Genomic DNA, 25,541 nt, shown 5'->3' with positions numbered 1-25,541 from the left:
AAGCAAGCACAGGAAAGAATTACTAGGCTACTTTCTACCTTGGCATGAATTGAGATAAAGTGTCTTAAAAGAAGAGAAGGCTGGCACACATCCTCTCCCTGAGGGACTAGGTACACAAAACATTGATACAAATAACAGCAACATCAATAAATAAAGAGTAAGAAAAACAGCCATTAACAGTAGGACTGCTGTAGCTGTGACCAACTGAAGTGGTAGACACACAAGTAAATGGGTTTAACCTAATGAAAAGTCTTCTCTTTCCAGAGACTAGCCCAGACCTTTTAAAACCATAGCTTGTGTCTTCATTATTCTAGCCAGAAGCAAAATTGGCACCCAGGATAGACAACTCAAAATAATGACCATTATAGTCTATATTAAATTACAGCAAAAATAAATTTAAGCAGAAATAAATAATTTTTAAGTAAACTTTATTAAAGGTTGTTGAAAATGAATTTTAACCATCCACTTTCTTAACACGCAGGGTAAATATACTTAAATTAAATGAGAACTGTCAGTCATTAATTGTTCGACTGCACCATCCAAAAGTCTAGACAGAATAATAATAATAAAACACATGACTTAGACAATTTTTATTGCAAATATGCAACATTAATAAAACTTTACAATGAGTATACAATGTTGAAGACAGCAGGCACAACCAAAATCCCCAAACCCCTCTATCAAAATTCTTATTCCCTTTGTTCCATATGATACTCCTCTCTCTTAGTATCAAACAGCTCAGTAGCTTTGTGTCAAACAGAAGAAAAAAAAAAAAGGTTGCAAAACTCCCTTTAAATTTTACATCAAACGAAATCCCAAACTACTGTACAATCCCATCCTGAAACACTGAAAAGTAACATGGTGACAGCTGTTTTAAACAGCAAACAGAGAAAATTATATTTATACTGGTTACTGTATATCACACCCACAACTCACCAGATCTTAGGAGGAGTGGACTAAGCTCTAAAAGATGAGGCCTAGAGGTTCATATTGACAAACTGTTATGAGTGAGGTTGAGTCAATGCTACAGTCTAGATTGTCGGGATTGACCCATCAGGTTCAAGTCTGGTCAGGAGAGGTGACACATAAGTGCCTTTTTAAACTTCCCATTCATCACCTACATTCTATATACCTTTATTGTTTATTTACCAGATTTTTAATGATCCTCCACCAAGGATGTAGACTGTAATTGTAAAAAATGACAAGTGTAGCAGATTAACTAATTCTCTTTGTCAAAACATTCCCTTTTTTGATGTCAGAGGTTTACACACACATATTATATATATATATATATATATATATATATATATATAGCAAAGCGAACAGAGCATTTCACCAGAGGGCTGTTGCTATAAAGTCAGTATTTCACAATGAAGTACAGTACAGTAGTTAAATTTGGCAGCACTACCACACAATCAAAACTGAATATCAAAAGAGCCAAAAATGGCACATAATCCCTTATAATATGTAGCCCTTGAAGTCAAACAATTGTCCAAAATTACATTTTGGTGTCACTGGAGGCATTCATAAACACACACACACACCCACCCACACACAAAATGCTACTTGATATCACTGACTGTAAATAAACACATCAAAAGTCTAATAATTCAAATTATAAAAGGACAATGAAAACCACTCCAAATGGAGTTAACAAGGCCCATGTATTGCTCAGGTATCCAAATCTGAATGGCTATTCAGTCATGTTTACATTGGCAATCACTTTACTTAATGACGTGACAAGGCGAAAATAAATTCAATGGAAAACCCATACCCATCAAGACAGATGTGGCTGCATCTGAAATAAAGAGAGAACAGTCTAACTTTTGATTTGTGTATTACTGGGAGACAAAAATGAAACATCTGACAGTTAAACAGCAGTAGGTATGCAAGTCTCGATTTGAAGAAGGCACTTTTAAAATACAAGAGTTACCCAAATGGAAAACACAGCTAATGAATACATGGGTCAAACACTTCAGCCTGTTCTGTGAAATATAAAACAGCAGTGTCCCAGTTCTGCTGCAAATGTGAATATGAATGTTTCAACTAAAGGTGTTTTAACAAGGTATGATGACTGGCTTGCTGCACTGTTTAACTGGTTCACAGACATCACATTCTAAATGAGTTTGGGATGGCTAGAGGATACAGAGGATAGAAGCATAAAAAGGTACTGAAATCTGGGATTATAAATGCTGAAATTGATTAATTTTATACTTTTATATACTTAATACAATGATAAAAGATAAAAAACATAAAAAAGGTAAAGAAAAAGGCACCTTTATTTTTAGATGTGAAGCTGGTTGATTTCACACTATTCATTTTCTTTATAGTTCCTTTCTTTTGCACCCTTTTCCAGGTGGCATGACATATTGAGAAGACAAATGTAAATGAGCCACTGGATAGGGCAGCTGGCAATTAATAGGTTAACTTAGGAGCTGTACAGTAGAGGCAGTGTGTATTTGGTAACACAGAGACAACTGGGACTTATTGAATTACACTAAAAGCTGACAGTCTCAGTAGAACTGTAAGAGCTCACGCTTAACTTTTCTGCAATTGTCATTTAATCCTTCATCCCAATTCATTAAATCCAGGTCCCCTGAGAAGGCTCCAGGGTATACTTCAGTAGCTGGCCACTGAACATCAGCAGTGGGCTTTTAAGCAGCAAAATGACCTATAACGGTTTAAGTTAGCAGTCACCAAAATCTACCTATAGAAAACCAAGCAGATCTTGTGCTGTTCACGTACCACTGTCATCACATAGTCAGTTCTCCTTAATAAGAATTGAGGAAGATAATGTCAGAAAAATAGCCATCCTGGTTGCAATTTACTGCCAGCTGGCATAGGTCTTTAATAGATTCTATTTTGTTACAGTGTTCATGCAGGACCCCAAAAAGGATTTGTGAAGGGTAGTCTAAGTACCAGAGGTGTGTCATAGTAGATCTAGCATAATTACGGTACCAATGATCTTTTGTTTAAGTCAGAAGTAACTCAATCCTAACAGAAAAGACAGCAAAGACAATAATCACAATATCTGAAAATACCATGCTACTTGGAGATGAGCTTCCTAAGAAAGAAGCTGGCCTTAAATATGTGGCCACTTTAAATGTTTCACCATTTACTGACTGACAATTGCATAACAATGTTCAACAATATGGTGTAAATTGATTAAGCACTTTGCATTGGTGCAGCTCTCAGCAACTTTTTTTTCCGTCATGTAATGGTGTGTGTATGTTAAACACTGTGAAGGAAAAGTACAATGCCCTTCAGGTTCTCATGCTTAACTTTAGATATATTCTCACCAGTCAGTTAAGTATTTGGCAAGAATACACATTATGCTAATCCAGTCCACTTGATGTCATATATCATAAAATAAAAATGCATTTTTGAACATTTATATTAAAATTAAAATATAATAAATATTAGTATTTACGAAATTCCTGACAACTGCAAGTGTATTGTTGTCTGACACTAGATATTTAAATAATTACCTGTGTGTCATCTGATTCTGAGTTACTGCCTTAAAAGCACTGATTCTACAAGCATGGATACAGTAGAGAGACAATTTTACAACTCTACATGTTCTTGAGAGTGACCATCTAAACTAAACTGAAGTCATTACAGAGTGACTAAGTTAAACTAAAGATGTTACTGAACCAAACATTTTACTGTCTTCACAGATCTAAAAAAGGTGAACTATGTCTTTGGGATCACCAAGCAGACTAAAGGCCATAATTATATTCACAATACTTTTGTAGAAATGAGACTGCAGAGATCTGTTTGGATTAAGAAACACATACTCAATCTCTTAAAACATCTAAGCCTCAGACACCTCCTTATAAACACTGTAAACAAGTATGAGGCTTAGTTGGGGAAGACACATATTGAACTTCTCCTTGGCACACAGTCAGGAAGAGGGGTTTATCACCTATGCTGATGCCAGCTAGAAACCACACATCACCTAATGCATATAAAAGGCCAGCCAGACATAGAACTTAAGCTGAAAATGAAATTAATAGAAAACACAAACATTCTGCTAACCTGAAGCTCCATTTCTTTTATAAAATTGATACTATTAGCAAAGCTTGCATGTTCAAAAGTAGAAAGTATTATTAAAAATAGAGAAAATACAAAAATGTAGAGAAATGACAAGAAGAGCATGAGGTGGGCAGTCCTTGGAATGTTTTAGGCACCCCATTCTCAGGTCTGCTGGGAGTTAATTAGTGTGCGCAGTTGCTTGGCCACTGTTTCAATTAGCTTCTGCTTTTCCCTCTCATTCTTTCGAAACTGTGCAAACATGGTGTTCTTACGACTTGAGTCTTTCATCCTGAAAAAACATATAAAAAAATGACAATCAGATCTACAGAACTAAAATATACATCTTTGTCTTACAAAACAAAGTTCAAATCATTAGTATAAAAACCTTGGGTGATAATCAGGTCTTAGACTTTGCTTTCAGCTTCTGGCGACGGTGACAAATAAAAACAACAGCTAGGAAGAAGTTTGTTTTTTTTTTTTAAAATGTTACTTCATGTATCAAGACAGTCCAGGATAGTACCGTTTAACTAGTCTGGAACTGCTATTGGGTAGGATAAATTAATATTACTAGGACCATGTTTCTTGCAGTGACAAAAAATGTAACCAAGTAGAACTGAGGTTCTTTAGGACATGGGAGAAAAAAACACTAATTTAACATTGTTCTTGAAATGTCTCTAAACAAAAAATTTGAACCAATTAGAACTGAGATTCTTTAGGAGTGGAAGAAAAAAGCACTAATTTAACATTGCTCTTCAAATGTCTCTGCTTTTAAACTTGTTAGAGTGATAAGACATGCAACTCTACACTGAATGTTCATTCGCTGATGAATTTTGATAGGTTTCACTCCCCCCTGCTCAAAACTGTAAAAATTACACCAAAACTTATATATGACTAGTACTTTAAAGTTTATTCAAAATAGTGGCTCCATATAAAACATGGGAATGGTGGAGAACTGATGTCCATAGACTGTGTGCCACTTTCATTCGCACAAAGAATTACTCAGGATCACAAATTTACAAACCATACACTTTATTCATAATCATCAAATTTCAGTAGAAGTAAGTCTGTAATAATTTAATAGGGTGCATGAAAGAAAAGATGAGGAACCAAATGAGCAACATCTGGGGAAAAGACAAAACATCAAAAGTGACAGACTGAGAGCACTATAGGATGTGAATCATGTTTTCTTTTATATAGTGCCTTTCACAGATAAAGTCATTAAGCAGGGTTTCACAATGCAACATAAGCAAAGTGTTGGATGTACACCACTGAATCTCGAAATAACATATTATAAATTATTAGGTTAGCCTATTAAAGGGCTAAAGAGAAGAAGAGAAAATTAAAATAGTAAATGCAAGTCTTCACAATTTGAACATTGACACCGAAGAAGCTTTAACCATAAACAATAAAAGACTAGCAAAGAGAGGGAGCTACAGTGCAAAGATTAATAAACTCCTGCTGGTAGCTATAAGGGAAGTGTTGGGACTGTCACAAAATTCAGTTTTTTTTTTTTGAAAGTTTGGTAAGCAAGTATTAAAAACAGGAATAAATGTGGTGCTAAAATTGAGGCTTGGAATTGAGTTTGGAGAGAAAGAAGCCAAACCAGCCAGTGGTAATATGGATTAAAATGATTGCTGGCCCTAATACTGAACTCACATTTAATCCAAATTTGTGCCTTCCTAATTGAAATAAACTGTAATAATTCACCAGTCTGTTCTTTGCTGTGAAATAAAATGTCCTAGCGGCAAAAAATAAACACAGTATGTAAAAACAGTGCAAATGTTAGGTTTGCATACACAATGGGCGGTCGGAAAATCGAGAGTACACTTTATGAGAAGGATTTAGGAGTCATAGTGGACTTTAAGCTATTGACTTCCCGACAGTGTTCAGAAGCCAATAAGATGGCTAACACAATGTTAAGTTATATAGCATGATGTGTGGAGTACAAGTCCAAGGAGGTTACGCTCAACCTTTATAATGCACTGGTGAGGCCAAATCTTGAGTACTGTGTGCAGTTTTGGTCTCCAGGCTACAAAAAGGACATAGCAGCACTAGAAAATGTCCAGAGAAGAGCGACTAGGCGGATTTCAGAGCTACAGGTGTTGAATTATGAGGAAAGATTAAAAGAGCTGAGACTATACAGTTTAAGCAAAAGAAGAATTAAAACGTGACATGATTGAAGTGTTTAAAATTATGAAGGGAATTAGTACAGTGGATCGAGCCTGTTATTTTAAAAAGAATTCATCAAGAACACGGGGATACAGTTGGAAACTTGTTAAGGGTAAATTTCGCACAAACATTAGAAAGTTTTTCTTTACAAAAAGAACAATAGACACTTGGAATAAGCTACCAAGTAGTGTGGTAGACAGTAAGACTTTAGGGATTTTCAAAACTCAACTTGATGTTTTTTTGGAAGAAATTAACTGGATAGGACTGGTGAGCTTTGTTGGGCTGAATGTCCTGTTCTCGTCTAGAATGTTCTAATGTTCTAATGCTAAAATAAGTGAACCCTTAGTTCTATGACTTACATCAAAGTAAAGTAGGCTGAGGTTGAGTCAATGATTTTGTGTTAACTAAGCTAATCAATAAGCTAGTCAATCAAACTGAAGTGTGAATCAGTTACTCTTCTGTCAAGTCTAGTATCATGCCTCAATCTAAAAAAAACATCAGAAGAACTGAGGAAAAAAAAGTGTGAATGTTTATCATCCTGGATAAGATTAATGAGCCATTTCTAAAAGAACATGTAAATGCAATTTTGGGCATATAGTATACAATTTGCTGGCATTTAAAACAATGACAACAGTACTAAAAAGAGGCTTTCCACCTAATTTTTTTTCCAAAAAGGAACAAAACTGTCCACCTGAAATTTCTCAGACACATTAAGACTCTCAACACGTAAGTCCAAAATTGAACTACTAGCGCACAAGAGGACCAATGATTGGTGAAGAGCTAACACATCCTTCCTCGAACAGAACCTTATCTCTACTGCCAAGCATTGTAGTGGTAAGGGTATGGGGTTTTCTTCTTAACTTTGGCCCTGGGCAACTTAACATCACTGATGGAATCATGAATTCTGAGAAATATCTAGAAGTTCTTGAAAAGAACATTAGGCTATCGGTTTGAAAACTAAAGTAGACCATTAAATAGATGTTTCAGCGTTCCCACACTTTCAAGTCCACTAAATAATGACTTAGAAAGAAGAGGTTTCATGTTCTGGAATGGCTGAACCAAAGTGGTGAACTGAATTCTTTTGAAATGCTTTTGTGGGGCGGTTAAGGCAAGATACTCCTCAACCCTCACAGAGCTGGAAGGGTTTTGTAAAGGAGAGAGAAAAAAAATCCACCCTGCAAAATGTCAGTGACTGATAAATGGCTATAGGAGGAGACTGTATTAAGTTAGTGATGCTAAAGGAGATGACACAATTAATTAAAAGGGTTCAATTAGTTTTGAACAGAAGAATATCTTGTGATTTGTTCAATAACAGTCTAATCACCTATGACTTAAAATCCTTTTTTATGTGTGACAAGTCTACTTAGGGCTTTACCATGGATTGAAAAAGTATTCAGGTCTGTTCACTTTTTAAACATTTTGCTCTTGTGGCCTTGTTGTAAAATCATTTAAATTCATTTTTACCCACATCAAGCAACAGGCAATACCCCAGAATGACCAAGTGAAAACAGCCTTAGAATCTTTTGGAAATTTATTAAAAGTAAAAAAAAACTGAAACATCACATTTACAGAAGTATTCAGAACATTCATGACACTTGAAATCTACCTCAGGTTTATCCCATTCTATTGATCATCCCTTACATGTTTCTTCAGCTTGTTTGGAGTTCACTTGTGGTTAATTCAATTGATTGGACATGATAAGGAAAGTCACCCACCTGTCCATAGAAGGTCCACATTTAACAATGTTTATCAGGGCAAAAACCAAGCCCTGAGGGTCAAAGACTTGCATGCAGAACTTAAAGGCAGGGTGGTGTCATGACACAGATTTGGAAAAGGCTACAAAATATTCATGCAGCATTGAAAGTTTCCAAAGAGCACAGCTGCGTTCATAATTTTAAAAAGGAAGACGTCAGGCAAAAAAATTACCCCTCCAAAAGCTGGCCACCTGGCCAAATTGACCAAGAACCTGATGGTCACTCTAGCTGAGCTCCAGAAAACCTGTTTGAAGATGAGAGAAACTTCCAGAAGGACAACCATCACTGCAACAATCCACTGGTCTAGGCTAGTCAGAAAGAAGCCATTCCTCAGTAAAAGACACATTGAAAGTCCACATGGGGTTTGCAAAAAGGCCTCTTTAAGGACTATTAAAGTCTGTAAGAAACAAAGATTCCCTTATCTGATGAAACCAAGATTAGTGTCACGTCAGGAGGAAACCGGCACTTCTTATAACCTGTACAATACAGTTTCACAGATGAAGCATGATCATGGTAGCATCATGCTGTAGTGTAGGGATGTTTATAGCCAGAGTGATGCTGAAGGGTGCAAAGTACGGAGATGTCCTTGATGAAAACCTGTTCCAGAGTGCTCTGGTCTTCAGTTTGGGTTGAAGGCTTACCTTCATGGTGTCTATAGATGACTTATTATAGCACTAAAGCACGAATTTCAGCCTTACTATTCAAATGCCTGATTCCTTCTTCCGGCCCACTTCGGCAAGCAACATGCCACTTTCAAAAGGTTTAAGATTTTTATTTTCTTGAGACAGAGCACTTTACACTCCCTCTTAGCCTTTGAGCTTGCACTGATTAAGTCTCTGCACTTTGCACACAGCAGCCATCACTTCTGCCAATTGGATGATTTAGTGAGGTCTTCAGACTGGTCCTGCCGCAATCGTTCACGGCCTCTGGCAAAGTGCCAAGATGACAAACAAACTTGACTACAGAGGAAATAAAAATTGCAACAAGGTTTATGTAAGTGAAACGCTGGAAGAATCATTACTTAGTCTTGAGGGCCAAGAGCAGAGGGCTGGTGCATTTGCCCAAACCTATTTCCCCCTGCCATTCCTCTTCTCAAGCCAACATCCCACAGGGTATGACTACACATCTCTTCATTTGCGTGGATTCAGAGTAGTGCTTGGTGTGCAAGAAATTAAAATTTTGCTTTTTGGAACTTCCTGTAACTTTTTTTCTATCAGCAGTTGGTTGTATCCATGGATACAAAACCTGCAGATGATGGGCTGGCTGTAAATAGAAGAGAGAAACTAAAAAAGGCCAAGAACAAGGACAAAATCAGAGAAACTGCAAGAGACACACAGAATATGAAAGTCTGGCCTTAGAAGAAACAGAAGGTGCAGAAGAGCAATAGTGGAAAGATTACATAAGACACACCCCAAAACCAGGTTTGAAAGGAGCTTTTCAAGAGAATAAACAACAGAGGGAAATGGGAGTTTGATATTCCTTTAACAACATGCTTGAAGTGGTCAGATATTGGACCAGAAATACAAAAAAAAAAAAAAGAAAAAAAAGAAAAGTAGAATTTGCCAATGATTATAAGATAATTTGGAAATATGATCTTAAAAGTTTTCCTTCTTAATTTCTGTGGCTCTAGTGAACTTGTCACTGAAAACAGAGACCCTTTTGAATGGTGTGGTAAAAAATAATTAACTTTCTTTAATAAAATGAATTCCGAAGTTCCTAGAAAAGAAATGGTCTGAATTTCCTGCATTGTTGGTTGAATACTCCAGTTACATAGGTAATGAAAACATAATGACACATACCTTAATAATATATTTAATACTTCTAGCCTCATACAGCTGACATCAGTGCTTTTCTTTTGCTCCTATAATAATTTTAGCAAGCTTAATTAAAATGACAAAGTCTCAAGTAAGAACTGAATGCTCACTCTAGCAACATCCAAGTGTCACTGAAAGCTGAGGTATTAGTGATTTCTCCTACCAAAAACACACAACTATACCACTGGGACAAGGAAAGATTTGGGTAACAAACTGAAAATTTAATGACTACTTGGCTAAGGCTGCATCATCAATAAGCAGCTACTAAGTGAAATACAGTATTTCGTGATTCACATAACATAACTGACAAATGTGTCAGGTTTTGAGGCAAGTAAAAATTATTTTATTTGTACTGGGGTTACACTTTATATAAACAAAAAAGGAATTACTGCATCTTACCTATGGACAGATTTTCAGAAAACTTCTTGCACTTCAGAATCTAATATGATTCATGGAGTAAAATGCTAAAATGAAAATCTAACCTTTCTATACATCAGCTTTATTTCAATCATTTTAGTATTGTGCTCTTTAAAATGCAAGACTGCAAGCAAATCATTAAGAATTTTTTTTCCAAAAAAGGTACAGGAGAATTAACAACTTAAAGTCCACCCTGTCTCACACCAATATCACTTGCACAAAAGGATGGCAAAAGGGCCATAAAGGAAAAAACAACTCTACTAACAGTCTCTATATTAAACTTTTGAAACTGCATGCAAATACACTAAATTAAGCAACCATCCATACATTTACTTAACATACTTGATAAAATTGCTGACAGGTGGAACTTAATTTGGCAGCAACTATGCAAGGCAGAAACCAATAACAACAACAACATTTATTTCTATAGCAAATTTTCATACAAACAATGTAGCTCAAAGTGCTTTACATGATGAAGAAAGAGAAAAAAGACAAAATAAATAATTAAAATTAGATCCAATAGTGGATCATATCATTACAAAGAATTCTCACAATCATCCATGACCAAGGAAACTGAATATGCTTGAGCAGTGTCTTTTCACAAACGTGTCCCCGAGTTTTTACTGTTCACTTTTCCATCTACTCACTAGCAGCTTTTTTCTGGAACCGTTTATGTTAAAATTACGCAGACTGCTACATTTTAGCATATGTGTTAATGTTAAGCTAATGTGGTAGTGTGTGACTTTTAAGAGGGATGTTCCTTTGCATTTATTAAAAGTAGAAACCCATATGAAAGGCTTGAATTACCCCAGCCACAATCTAATATAGTGCTTAAGCCTGGATAAGTGGCCGCGGAATGAAAAATGTACTCACCATCAGTTTAAGCTGATGCAATTGCTACTTTCATAACCCAGGTTTACATAAGTATTGTCTTTATAAAGAAGTCTCTCAATTTCACCATACAATGTTAAATTGACCTCATTCTATCACTATACCTGACAAAAGAATGTTGTCCTTCATTTTGTTGTTTCTGCTGATAAAGAAATAAACCTAATTATTTGGTGAAATTCCTATAAGAATGTTATACATTAGAAAACCAGAAACCCTGTGAAGGTGGCTTGATTGGCAAGCATTTCTTCGAACACCTGAAACAGTTCAGGCAGACTCCCGATGACATATTGCATCTGTTAAACCACTGCAAATATTTGGAAAGGTGCACAACATTTGCAACTTTAATTAGGCATGTGCAACTTTGAAAGATTTCTCCACACTTAATTTGAAACTCTGTACATTAATTAAACCAGATAATTGCTCCTGTAAATCACCACCAACTTAAAAGAAATGATTACCATTTTGCTGGCCACAAAACTAATTGTTTCACCAAAGGAATTTTATTATCATCATTTCAGTACTACTAATCAATAACAGGACTACTTGCTGATTAAATAATATATAAAAAAATACAGTACGTGCCAAATGATCATTCAAAGGGTTAGGAGGTCACCACTAAAGAGTTATGGAAAACTGGAGTACTGCCAAAGTAGCACATTTCCAGATAGCTGTAGATTAAAACAAAAAAGAGAAGGCAATCTTCTGTCTAGTGTAGATTTGCTTTAATACATCTCTAGGTACCAGCGTGATGAGGACATATATAATGGATAGATATGAGAAAAAACACTACCCAAGTAATCAATTATTATATAATAAAAATGCACTCTTCACTAAGGTTACCATGCACCTGCGGCCACTGACAATAAGTTAAAAAAAGCACAGGGGGTTGAAAACTGGCCTAATAAACTAAACTTTATAAACCATTTACGTCTTGCTTCTTTTTCATCATCCAGATCCTGCATTCAATTAACATGATAAACACATTCCTGCCAACAGTGCTTTAAAAAAAATGTATACTGTACTGTAACTATTCAGTGTAATTACTACACTATTCAGATTACATCTTGCCTGAAGAAGGGGCCTGAGTTGCCTCAAAAGTTTGCATATTGTAATCTTTTTAGTTAGCCAATAACGGGTGTCATTTTGCTTGGCTTTTCTCTACATTCATAATGGCTAACACGGTACAACACCCTAGTACTACACTATTCAGTGTAAGTTATGAGGGAATTACTAATAAAACTCCAACTAAGCAAGTGCATTATTGAGAGATGAGTGAGACTTAATACATTTGTTCCACACTTGTACCTTAACATTACCACATACACAGATACACATACAGAGATCCTATTCGCACAATTAAGTATGAGTGATGCCTAACTGCCAGTCACTCTCTAGTATTTCATACAGGATACCATTTCCCTAGGTAAAAATGAGTGATGCCTAAAACGCCTCTCAGTCCTCAGTACTCCACATAAGGACTCGCTATCCCTAACATTAACAACATACAGGTGTCCCAGAGACATATGAAGGTTCATACACCTTTTGGTTTTATGCAACTTTCTTACCAATGGTGTCTTACTTTTACTGCACTTGTTATTCCTATTGAGTTGTGACCTCTCAGACTTGATAAACCTTGCAAAGATAAGAAAATGGCAATCTTTCCCTGTAGCAGGTGCCTGAATATTTACTTTATTACTTAAATCACTCTAGATATAAAGACAATGTATATAAATGCAAAAGCAAAGGGGTATTTATTAAAGTATAATAATACCGATAGAAGAAAGTATAACAGAAAATAAAATATCAAAGTTTGGAGATATATGTAGTCTTAGGTTACTGACAATCAGCAGTGCCAAGGATGGATGTTGTCCTGGACAGCTTCTTGATTCAGCAATAGGTGTGATACATAAGTTACCTTCTCCAAAGTCCAGATGAAATGGTCTCTCTCTCTTTTTTTCTGATGTTGCTTCCTATGTCGTTTCTTTTCCAGACAAATCATATTTATGTTAAAATCACATGAGGGGTGCTGGAACATGTGACAATACACACAAATGATTGGCTATTTACCCTGTTGATGGGTGGTACAGTCCAAAAGTTTATATCTATACAATCTCTTACTTTTGCATTTAATTTTACCATTAAGTTATAAAACTTATCTGACCATTTTAAACTAAAAACACCATAAACTCCTTAAATAACAAAACAGATGCATTAAAGTTTTAAATTACTGGTAAAATGCAAAACAATTCTACCAATGCATGTGCGTCATAAATTACTAAGGCACTGTAGAGAAGATACTTTGAATGTAAATTGCCTCTGTGCAGTAGATAGTTAAATTGTCTTCAGGGTCCTGAAAATTTCTTTGTAAATTAGATCATTTAGAGTGCATTACGCTTCATCAAATGAAAACTTAACATAAGCAGTCTGTAGTTTATTAAAAAAAGAAAATTCTAACTGCTTCCATTTGGTCCTAAAATCTAAATTTAGAAACTGGTAATCAAGCTAGTCAACTACTAAATAAAGCTCAAAATCTGTGATTGTGTGTGTGTGCATATATATTGTATCTCCAGTATACAAATTAACACCACTTAATCAATTTCAGTTAAAATTTGCACACCTCCCCAATTTGATCAGGAGAAGACCCTAAACTATGTTCTGATCTTTGAGTTTTTTTTCTTTCCTTTTTATACAGTTTGACTGACAGTGCCACCTGGTGGCTCAGAGCAAGCGAACACCAGAACAAACTGAAGCCTGACTTTTAGACAAATGGGATCAGAGCTTAAAATTACTTACCCATACAACCTGAGGTGCTGTTTTACTAAATGTTTGAGAGAATGTTGGAAGATATTGATAAATCAGTGCCACTTGAAAAAATATTGCTGAAGGACAGCGTAAACCCCTTGACATTTTCTGACAATAGATTTTCAAAGAGCAACCTTGCATGCAATTAGTTGAAGCTATACATTGTGATAATGTGCAGTATTACCTCTGCCCAGACTATTTCAAACACAACCTACCATTTTATGAGCTTGACTAGCAAAATGACCAAAAGGTGGCACTTGTGATGCATCTTTTGTTTGTGATAAATTGTTTAACTTAATCTCATATTGTACTTCTTAGGTCACTTGTTATTTTGCAAAACTTTTTGAAGTGTGCATTTGGACTGTACTGACTTTATACACTTTATAGAAACCTATACTATTTTTACACTTTTTCTAAAGCTGCGTTTGTTATGGAAAAACCTCTCATTTGGAAGTATATTATGCAACTGGTAATCTAAACAAATGAATATCTGTAATGATTTAATGAAGCATCAGTTTACTGACACTAGTTTGCAACCAAATGGTTTTTGCTCAAAGTATGCGACTGGCAGACTGGCCTGATATTTACCATTTACTAGCTGCTTTCATGATTTATGGGAAAAACTCAAGATGCTCACACAAAGTGTACTTATAGGTCTCCACATCTGCCACTAAGGCAAATTAAGCAATGTCTGCAGTGTTACTTTGTAATACCTGTTCTAAATTTTAGTGCTACTGGTCATTCAATGGAATGCATCCAAAAAACTTCCAGTGAAACTTGTGAAGCTTTTGCTATATTTTTAATAACAAAATTAATTATATTAGAAATAATATACTATATCCTCCTAATACTGATCCTATTAAACCCCGGTATTCCATTTTAAGCAAATTAAATTCTTTCACCAGGATAAATTTACCTGATCTATTTAGAATAATTTCTCAACTGAGACCCTCCACCTGTGTCCTTCACCCAATACCAACCCAACCAGTTTTTTCAAAGAAGTATTCAATGTGCTAATTGATAGTGTGCTTGACATAGTAAATTCATCATTAGATACGGGGTATTCCCAGACTGTCTTAAGACTGCTGCTGTTAAACCTCTGCTCAAGAAAAATAAATAAACAAAAAAAAAATGAATAAACATTCTGTTCTTGATAAGTTTCAGTCAGGTTTTAGAACAAATGACAGTACAGAAACTGCACTTGTTAAAGTAGTAAATGACTTGTGGGTAAATGCAGAGACCATTTATCTGTTCTCATCTTCCTAGACCCGAGTGCCACATCTGATACCATTGATCTCAATATTCTTATAAATCACCTTAGTCAGTAGGAGGGCCTCTCTGTCTTAAACTGGTTTGAGTCTTACTTAACATGTAGAAAATTCTTTTTTAGTTATGGTAATTATACTTCGAAGACACATGATATTCTAGATGGTGTTCCACAAGGATCTATCCTGGGTCTACTGCTCTTTTCAAGCTACTTGCTTCCATTAGGTCAGATTATCTCAAGGCATAACTTGCTAACGACACACAACACTATCAATAGCGCCAGATAACCCGGACTCTCTTGGTTCACTGATCCAATGTCTTATTTGTGTTTCTGGGTGGATGAGTAGTTATTTTCTCAAACTAAATAAGGAGAAAACAGAAATCTTGTTGCTTGGCAAAAATCAATATAATGAGGATATTAGAAATAAACTTGATCCATTAGCCTTAAAACTCAAGACAGAGGTAAATAATTTAGGGGTAATTATTGAATCTGACCTAAATTTTAATCAGATCACTAGTACAGTTGCTCATGACATCCAGCGACCTCATGCTGGTAGGTGAGTGTTGTGTAGTCGAGGCAGACGCGCTGGTTTTCCCAGTTGATTCTGGGGTTCATCAGGGGTGTGTTTCTGCTCCTACTCTGTTCAAAGCTTGTATGGACTGGGTGTTGGGCAAGGTTGTAGGGTCCAGCGGCTGTGAGGCATCTGTTGTTGAGGAAAGATTCATGGATCTAGACTTTTCTGACGCTGCTGTGATCTTCGCGGAGTCAATGGACGCTCTGATCGGGGCGCTCAAGAGACTGAGTGAGGAGTTTGAGTTTCTTAGCTTGCGAGTATCCTGGATAAAAACCAAGATCCAGGCCTTTAATAACCTCTTAGACACAGCACACAGTTGTGTGTCTGTCTTGAGGAGAGAGTGTCGACCTTGTCGAGAGGTTTACTTACCTTGGCAGTGACATTCATTGTTTGAGCATGGGGGGGTCATGAGTTCACTGGAAAGGGATGTGTGGCGCTCCTGATATCTATGCAAAAGGATGAAGGACCAAGTCTTCAGAGTCCTGGTGCCTCCTGTCTTGCTATATGGTTTCGAGACATGGAGGCTATCCAGTGACCTGAGACGAAGACTGGACTCCTTTGGTACTGTCTCTCTCCGGAAAATCCTTGGGTACCATTGGTTTGACTTTGTGTCGAATGAGCGATTGCTCATGAAGTCCCGAATGAGGGACATTACCTGCATTGTGAGGGAGCATCAATTACGCACTATGGTCATGTGGCGCATTTCCCCGAGGGTGATTCAGCTCATAGGATCCTCATTGTTGGAGACCCGAGTGATTGGACCAGGCCAAGGGGTCGCAAATGTAACACCTGAGATAGAGGGTCATTTCCAGAGGGTGGGACTGGACCGCATGTCAGCCTGGGGGAGTTGCCACCCGGGATCCCGAGCTGTTTCGTTGTGTGGTGGGTGCGGCAACGCACTGTACCAGTGCATGCTCCCTAACTTGATTTGACTAGGACAGCATTTTTTCACTTAAGAAATATAGCAAAATTTAGATCACTTATAACTTTGCAAGATGCTGAAAAACTAGTTCACACTTTTGTTTTAAGACGACTAGATTACTGTAACACAATCTACTCAGGACTACCCAAAAAATACATCAATCGATTGCAATTAGAACATTCCTTCGTGTCTGAAGCACACAAATATGGCATGCATGAGAACATGGTTTGCTAATTTTATAAGAAATAAAAAGAAATCATAATCTGTGAAGTGATCAAAATGTACAATCAAAACAATCAGAAGCAATTAAAGCAGATGCAAACACATAGAGAATGTGTAAGCCCCATACACTGACTTGGCCAGGGACTGATGCCTTTATGATGGTCTGATTTTATCATATTTGGATATTTCCCCATTGCACTATTTTACTAAAATTTAACGTACAGTGGAACCTCGGTTCATGACCATAATTCGTTCCAAAACTCTGGTCGTAAACCGATTTTGTTGTGAACCGAAGCAATTTCCCCCATAGGATTGTATGTAAATACAATTAATCCATCCCTGACCATACGAACTGTATGTAAATATAATATTTTTTTTAAGTTTTTAAGCACAAATATAGTTAATTAAACCATGGAATGCACAGTGTAATAGTAAACTGAATGTAAAAACATTGAATAACACTGAGAAAACCTTGAACAACAGAGAAAACTAACACTGCAATAGTTTGCGCTATAGAGCTACAAACCGCTGGCTAAAAACACTTTTTTTAATGAGTTTTAAGCACAGGGAAAAAAATGAACATTTGAAAAAATCCGTAATTTAATAAACCACCAAGAAAAGTAACATTGCAACAATGCAGGCTACGAACCAATCACTGTAAACAGAAGTGAAAACAAAACCAAGCCCAGTGCATTCTTTAACTGCCTTCCTACCTTATGCGTCCAGCCCCCCCTCTCTCGCGCTGCCTGTGTGTGTGCGTCTGTCTCTCTCTTGCACGCTGCCTGTGTGCGTGCGTGTCTCTCTCGCGCTGCCTGTGTGTGTGCGTCTGTCTCTCTCGTGCTGCCTGTGTGTGTGTGTGTCATGCTCTCTCTCTCTTGCTCGCTGCACAGGAAATGCACAGGGAGAGACTGAACATGTACAAACCGAAAGGGAAACTGGCTTGTTCGTATACAGAGTGTGCGATCATGAACCGAGGCGAAAGTTTGGCGACCTTTTTGGTCGTAAACCGATTTGTATGTGTACCGAGACGTTCGTGAACCGAGGTTCCACTGTATATTGAATTAATTCTGGGCAGCAGTGTCTTGTACATTAACTGTGCTTTGGAAGCTACTGTACTTCATTCCTGATGCAGGTGCAAATGAGGATATCTGTTGCATTTTGTTTGGTTGGGGACCGCTTCCTGAAGTCGATTCTAGTAGTTAAGTCTTATTTCAGCTGTTTAATTTAATTTTCTGGTGCACAATACTGAATGAAAGCAGGATTATGAAAGAGATTGCAGGATGGAACCATATTTAGGGAATATTAAGAAAATGAAAAATGTATCATCAGCAACTTGCTGCAATTTTTTGAAAATAAAAAGCATTGCACTTAATGTTCAGCTGTTAATTAAGGAGTGCTCAAAGCTAGTTCCAAGGTTCTTGAGGATGATCCTCCAATTAGCTGTGAACCACCCAATCTCACTGAGATTGCACAGATGGTGAACCAGCTGAAGGTAGGGAAAGCTGCAGGGATCTGTGGTATCTGGGGTGAACTTAACCAGGCTAGTGGCAAGGCTGTCCTCCTGGCATTGCAAGCAATCTTTGCTTCCATTTGGGAGATGGGCATCATCCCAACTCACTGGAAAACGGTACTTGTCCCTATTGAGAAGGAAAGGGCGATAGCAGCAATTACAGGGGGATAACACTACTCTCGGTGCCGAGTAAGGTCCTTGCTAGGGTCATCCTCAATAGGATCCATGATCCTTTGCTTACCTACCAACGACTGGTCTGGTTTTACACCTAGAAGTATATCACTGACTGCCCCCTAGCACTGAGGGTTCTCATCGAGTGCAAATGTGAATATCGGAACAGTTTCTTTGCAGCCTTTGTCGATTTTCGTGAAGTGTTTGACTCAGTTGATTGGGTTGCAATGTGGGATGTCCCAAGACTTCGCGGGATCCCCTCAAAGTTGCTCAATATCATGACTGGCCTGTACACTTTCTTCACCTGTTGGTGAAGAAAGATGCATTGATCTTGACTTTGCTGACAATGCTGTGATCTTCGCAGAGTCAATGGAGGCTCTGATCAGGGTTCTTGAGAGACTGAACAAGGAGTCCGAGTATCCTGGATAAAACCAAGATCCAGGCCTTTAATGACCTCTTGGGCACAGCCATCAGTAATGTGTCTGTCTGCGGAGAGAGTGTCAACCTTGTTGAGAGGTTCACTTACATCTGTAGTGACATTCAAGTCTCTGATGACTCTTCCTATGAAGTCAGTAGATGGATTGGGAGAGAGTGGGGGATCATGAGGTTGCTGGAAAGGGATAAGTGGCACCACCGATATCAATGCAAAAGGACCAAGATCCAAGTCTTGTAGAGTCCTGGTGCTTCCTGTATTGCCATAAGTTTGCCAGCCATGGATGCTATCCAGTGACCCGAGAGGAAGACTGGACTCCTTTTGCTACTGTGTCTCTTCAGAGAATCCTTGAGTACCACTGGTTTGACTTTGTGTTGAATAAGTAGTTGCTCACAGAGTCCCGAATGAGGCACATTACCTGCATTGTGAGACAGCGTCAGTTACAGCACTATGGCCATGTGGCATGTTTCCCCAAGTGTGATCCAGCTTGCAGGATCATCATTGTTGAGGACTCAAACCCATTCAGTGTAACTCTAAAAATGATCTCAGTACTGTAAATACACACACACAGAGTTGCTACTAAAACTATTATTATAATCTACTTTATTTGAAAACAATGCCATGAATTTCACTCATTTAATTTGCTAATTTTCAATGAGAAGCTAAGTACTACAGAGGCTGAATAAGTAGTTCAGAGGCTTAATAAGTTAGCTTGTGTTCGGAAGGTTAGACTATATTTCTCTTAACACATGAATTTTTAAAAATCAAAATAGTAATGATAAAAGAATTTTTAAAATAAAAAGGAGAATGTAATAAGCAGCATATTGATTTTTGTCCTTAAAGTGAAACTATTTACTACAGTCAAAATTTACAATAAGAGAGTCAATAAAATTTAAAGAGTAATGAAATTGAATTATAGCAACATTTCTGAAATTAAGTAGCAGAATGTGATTATCAATAACAATTTCAAACTTACTACATCCTGAAATTTTGTTTTGTGCAAGGGATTTGTCACTAATCTCAAAATCTTCGCTCACTTATTAAAATACTTTTTCCAAACTTCTTTTTTAAAGAACACTGACTTGCACAACATTAGGGGGAACAAAAATGACAATGCAAACAATAACTTAACAACAAAACTAATCATAATTGTAATCTTTATACTGGAGTACCATACAGTTTTGTTTTGATTGAATCTCGCCATCAGCTTTCTGAAATTGTCAAAGCCCTGTTTGTGCATTAAACACCTTCACATCTCTTCCTCTCCACTCTTGGCTCTTTTTTCACGCTCTCAGACTCTTGATTAGATTAAGCTCTTTGGAGTGGGGATGGGTTCTAGGCAGATTCTGTTCACTGCCGGCTATTAGTAATAAGACTTTTGTTCCATTGTTTAGGCTTCAACTGACTGTAGTGAGGGAACCACAGAAAAATAGTTTAGCAGTACCCTGGAATTAAGTAGATAATGCAGAAGAATAGCAATTAGTGCATGAGCAAAGAGTAAGAGTGCCCAGCAGGTGAAGGTGCAAGTGATGGGCAAAAAACAATTTAATTCAGGTGTGTAAAATATACAGAATACCTGAAAGAATTTTTGTCAAGAGACAGGTAAATTGTTGGCAAGAAAATGCAAACATCCAAAACATTTTTTGCTTATGACCTTCTGTGCCACCTGCCTCTGGGTTACAGCATGTACAGCTGGATCATGTCTGTTGATCCCACTCACAACAATATCTAACATGTTGTCACACTTGTTATGAACAGACTGAGATATGATAAGGGGTCATCACTATCTGATAAATCTTCCTTGCACCCTGAAGATAAGGTGCCAGATACGGGGTCTTGGGATCTCCTAATAAACCCTGTGGAACTCCCTGAAATCATGAATATAAAAACTGTGTGTGTGCCCAAGGAAAAAAAATTCTGAACAGTTTATAGTTTTATAAATTAAATAGTTCACATTACAGTAGTTTGGAGAAAATACTGTAGCAAAGAGCAGAGAGCTGTTCACAGGCTTTAGACTGGATGGAACAACATGAGTGTGTGACGTAGCAGGATGGGTGGGATGAGATATCTGACTGGCAGCAAATCTTTCAATCAGGAGGTTTTGACAAAGAATTTTCTGAGAAGCAATTAAGTCAGAAGCCCAGGTAATGCCTGGTAGCCACTGAATTCTGATTTTTAATTTATATCCGATTTTTATTTATTTATTTTTTTTGGCTATACTTTGTAAATCCCTGAGGGGAAATTGTCTTTTTGCATGACCCTTGGGTGTCAGAGCACAGTGACAGCCAATGTAAAGCACCTCCTGAACAGTTTTCAAGTTAAGGGCCTTGTTTAAGGGCCCAATAGAGTATTATCCCTTTTTTGAGTGTTTAAATAAATTTTGTAAGTAATTCAAATGTGATATCACAGTGTACTAAAATCTTAACTGAATCTAATACCAATAAATTCATCAAACACGCAACTTAATAAACAAACATGAGGCTGAGGTTCAAGTACCAGGTGACCTGTGTGTTGAGTTTGCAAGTTCTACCTGTGTTCAATGGGTTTCATCTAGGTGCTTGGGTTTTATTCCATAGTCCAAAAACATGCAGGTTAGGTGGCCTAGCAATGCTAAATTTGCTCTGGAGAGTTTGTGTCAGATCAGACTGTGATAGGCTGGGCTGTCCAGGGATTGATCTAGCCTTGCACCCGATAGATTGCAGCTTCCCTGCTCAGCATAAGTGGGTTTAAAAGATGGAAGACAGAAAATTAGTTACAAGCTGTCTTCAAATTGCTTAAAGAGGAGGGCGTCTGCAAATTCATCAGCTCACAATGGCAATTCATTGTAATTATTCTAATTAGATACTGTATTGCTACAGCCAGAGACACCATGGTTGTATCTGTACATAAAAATGTGGTCACAAGAGAGGAGCCACTGGACAAGGCAATTTCAGAAAAATAAATGTGTGAGGCACAACATTTCAGAAAACATGTAACAATTAAGACTGTAATAACAGGTTTTCTTATTTCTCTTTGCACATTTCTTTAAAATGATCAAATCCTTGTCATAGAAGTAAACAACAACATTTCAGAAAACGTAACAATTAGTATGTAATTAAAAGGTTTTCTTTTTTCTCTTTGCACATTTCTCTAAAATGATTAAATGTTTTGTTATAGAAGTGAAAAGAATTTCCTTTGTATTCCAAAACATATAGAGAGTGAGAAACTTTTTATTTAACCCACTAACATAACATATAACTTCATTGACAATATAATCATAATCTTATAATGTAGCACCCATAAACTTGGAAATGAAAGTCCCTGAAATACTGTAAGGAGGCTAGTCTAACATGATTACAAAATTACATGAAATTGAAGTATAATGATTTAAACTAAACACTTACCTGTGATTGCTGTTAACTGTATCCTTGGACCATATCACCATCCAGTTAATACACAATGTCACAATATACTTTGAATTAAATACGACTTCAGCAATGCAGTCAAAGCCTACTCCAAACCTGTAGCTAAATTAATTTTAATCCATCTGTGCCTCCAATGTTGTGCCAGTCCAAGGATTATTATTGTTATTTTTTTAATAATTTATACTGTAGCCTCTAATGTTTATGATGAGTTAGAACCCATGCTCCAACTGCTGCTCTTATTTAGTTTTTGTGTACTTTATTAATTCTATTGTAACAATTGTGAATATTTTCAAGAAATATTTTTCAAAACTTCTGATCATCCTTTGGAGCACAAAGCAAAAACCTATTTCTTTAGTACTGAACATAAGGTGAGCCCCATTCTACACTTACATTAAAAGCCATATTCAGCTACACTGCACAACTTTCACTGAAATCACAACAAAAGGATACGAATGAAAATAAACTTAAGAAACAAACAAAAAAATCCTAATAAGACTGTAGAAAGCTAGAGTCAATAACCTTTTAATTGAGTACATAGGCATGTCTGTGTGGTAGTGGAAGGAAAACCCATTTTGGAAGCAGAGTACATGCAGGCTTCACACAGACTGTGCTTGAGATTCAAATGCTGCAGTGCTAATCAGTGTCCTTTTCAATTTCCATTATGTCTGCTGTGTAGATGATTTGTAAGTATGCATGAGATAGAACAAATGGTAATGCATTGATCAACCTCTGCAGGACTTTGGTGTAATGTGTTTTATTAGTCAACTAGCAAAATACCCGCGCTTCGCAGTGGAGAAGTAGTGTGTTAAAGAGGTTATGTAAACATATATATACATATATATATATATATATATATACATATCTACATATACACATATCAACATATATATACACATACACACATACATACACACACACACACACACATATACATATATACATATACACATACATACATACACATACATATATGTATATACACACATACATACACACACACACATATATATATATATATATATATATATATATATATATATATATATATATATATATATATATATATATACATACAGACACATATATATATACATATACATATTTACATATCTACATATATATACACATATATAAATACACATCTACATATATATACACATATATATATACATATCTACATATATATCCATCCATCCATCCATTTTCCAACCCGCTGAAACCGAACACAGGGTCACGGGGGTCTGCTGGAGCCAATCCCAGCCAACACAGGGCACAAGGCAGGAACCAATCCCGGGCAGGGTGCCAACCTACCGCAGGACACACACAAACACACCCACACACCAAGCACACACTAGGGCCAATTTAGAATCGCCAATCCACCTAACCTGCATGTCTTTGGACTGTGGGAGGAAACTGGAGCGCCCGGAGGAAACCCACGCAGACACTGGGAGAACATGCAAACTCCATGCAGGGAGGACCCGGGAAGCGAACCCAGGTCCTCAGGTCTCCCAACTGCGAGGCAGCAGCAGACATACATATATACATACATACATTCACATATATATATATATATATATATATATATATATATATATATAGAGCCAAATCCCTGCGCTTCGCAGTGGCGAAATACTGCTTTTAAATTTTTATTAAGAAGAAAAGAAAACCTTTTTAAATTTAGGGAAAATATACCAATAACAGTTTGTTAAGGATCTGTTATTTTGTGAAGCTGCCTTAACACAGCCTCTCCGCTGTTTTATAAACGAACGCCATATAAGGCCGTCCTTTCTCCTTGCTTAGCGGTTCTGTATTCTTTTATTGTTCGTTTATTACGATTGTTATAGTTATTGTGTTGCTATTTGAGACTCACTTTTCTGTTCAGGTATCCATTTCCTTTATGTAGTCCGCTTATTCTCTGCTATTTTTTGTTCGTTTATTATGATTATAGTTATTTATTGATTTCCTTCTTTAGCTGACTGTCTGCTCATATAAGGTTCTCTGCTGTTTTTTTGTGAAGCAGCCTTTACACAGCTTTTCCGCTGTTTTAAAAACGAACACCATATAAGGTCTTCCTTTTTCCTTGCTTCGCCAAGGAAGCAGCCTTTTTATTTAATCCACGGGTTCTCCACTGTTTTTTTGTTCGTTTATTACGATTGTTATAGTTCTCTTTGTATACCACGTTGTCAGTTCAGCACTCCGGTTGTAATATGACCAAGCCGTGCAAGCTTACTGTTGAGAATGCAACGTATAGTTGTACAGGAGAAAAGCAATCTTGCCTCAAATCAATGGCAACCTTTTGTAGGTCTATGAACTTAATTTAAACTTTAGGTTTACACAGTGCTTTGTTTCCGAAGTACCTGCACTCATGAATATGTCTGTATGCATCAGTTGCTTCATATGTTCACATGAGCCGCTCTCTTGTGTGACGTTGCAATGTCCACGGCTTTATTTAATGTTAGCTAAGACCCGGCACTTAAAAGTTTCTCGCTACAGCAATTTTAACTCTGTTACAAAGTGATCCAAAGTCTCGTTTATACCTCGTGACTTCTCATTAAACTTGTATGTCGCGAATATGGTATTGCAGACGGCAGCGGGAGCGTTTCTATAAACTTAATTTAAACTTACGGTTTACACCGTGCTTTGTTTCCGCAGTAGCTGCACTTATGAATATGCTTGTATGCATCACTCAGTCGCTTCTTATTGTTTCGCTGCCTCCTCAATTGTGTAATGAATGTTTTCTTCAGCGCTCTTTGGGGCTCTTCCTTGTTTTGTACGTACTGCGTTCACAGTCAGTTCACGTGATTACGTGGGTGGCGTGATGACGCAATACACAACTCCGCCTCCCACGGCCATGGAGGTGCACTCTATTACAGTATATGGACAAAAAAGAGGTTCCAGTTATGACCATTACGCGTAGAATTTTGAAATGAAACCTGCCTAACTTTTGTAAGTAAGCTGTAAGGAATGAGCCTGCCAAATTTCAGCCTTCCACCTACACGGGAAGTTGGAGAATTAGTGATGAGTGAGTCAGTCAGTCAGTGAGTGAGTGAGTCAGTGAGGGCTTTGCCTTTTATTAGTATAGATACCACAATAAAGACAATAATGTTTTTAAAAACAAAAAAGGCTGAAATGTTTCCAAACCAACTACTTGTAATA

General features: G+C 37.0%; 1 protein-coding gene across 2 annotated transcripts in view; it reads right to left on the bottom strand.

The window, feature by feature from the left end:
* Nucleotides 1-575: 575 nt before the first annotated feature.
* exoc6b (exocyst complex component 6B) overlaps nucleotides 576-25,541 on the bottom strand; it is a 625,017-nt gene continuing 600,051 nt past the window's right edge. Inside the window, exon 22 of one of the 2 annotated variants that reach the window (XM_028801461.2) lies at nucleotides 576-4,324. In XM_028801461.2, the coding sequence (XP_028657294.2) occupies nucleotides 4,198-4,324 (127 nt within the window). In that variant the 3' untranslated portion in view covers nucleotides 576-4,197. The remainder of the gene's footprint in view (nucleotides 4,325-25,541) is intronic. The other variant, XR_007935144.1, reaches the window with a different exon arrangement.

This window comes from Erpetoichthys calabaricus, chromosome 5 (genome assembly GCF_900747795.2).
Source record: "Erpetoichthys calabaricus chromosome 5, fErpCal1.3, whole genome shotgun sequence".
NCBI classification, from domain to species: domain Eukaryota; kingdom Metazoa; phylum Chordata; class Cladistia; order Polypteriformes; family Polypteridae; genus Erpetoichthys; species Erpetoichthys calabaricus.
The sequence above is the reverse complement of the archived record's forward strand: the minus strand, read 5'-3'. Positions and strand labels throughout refer to the sequence as shown.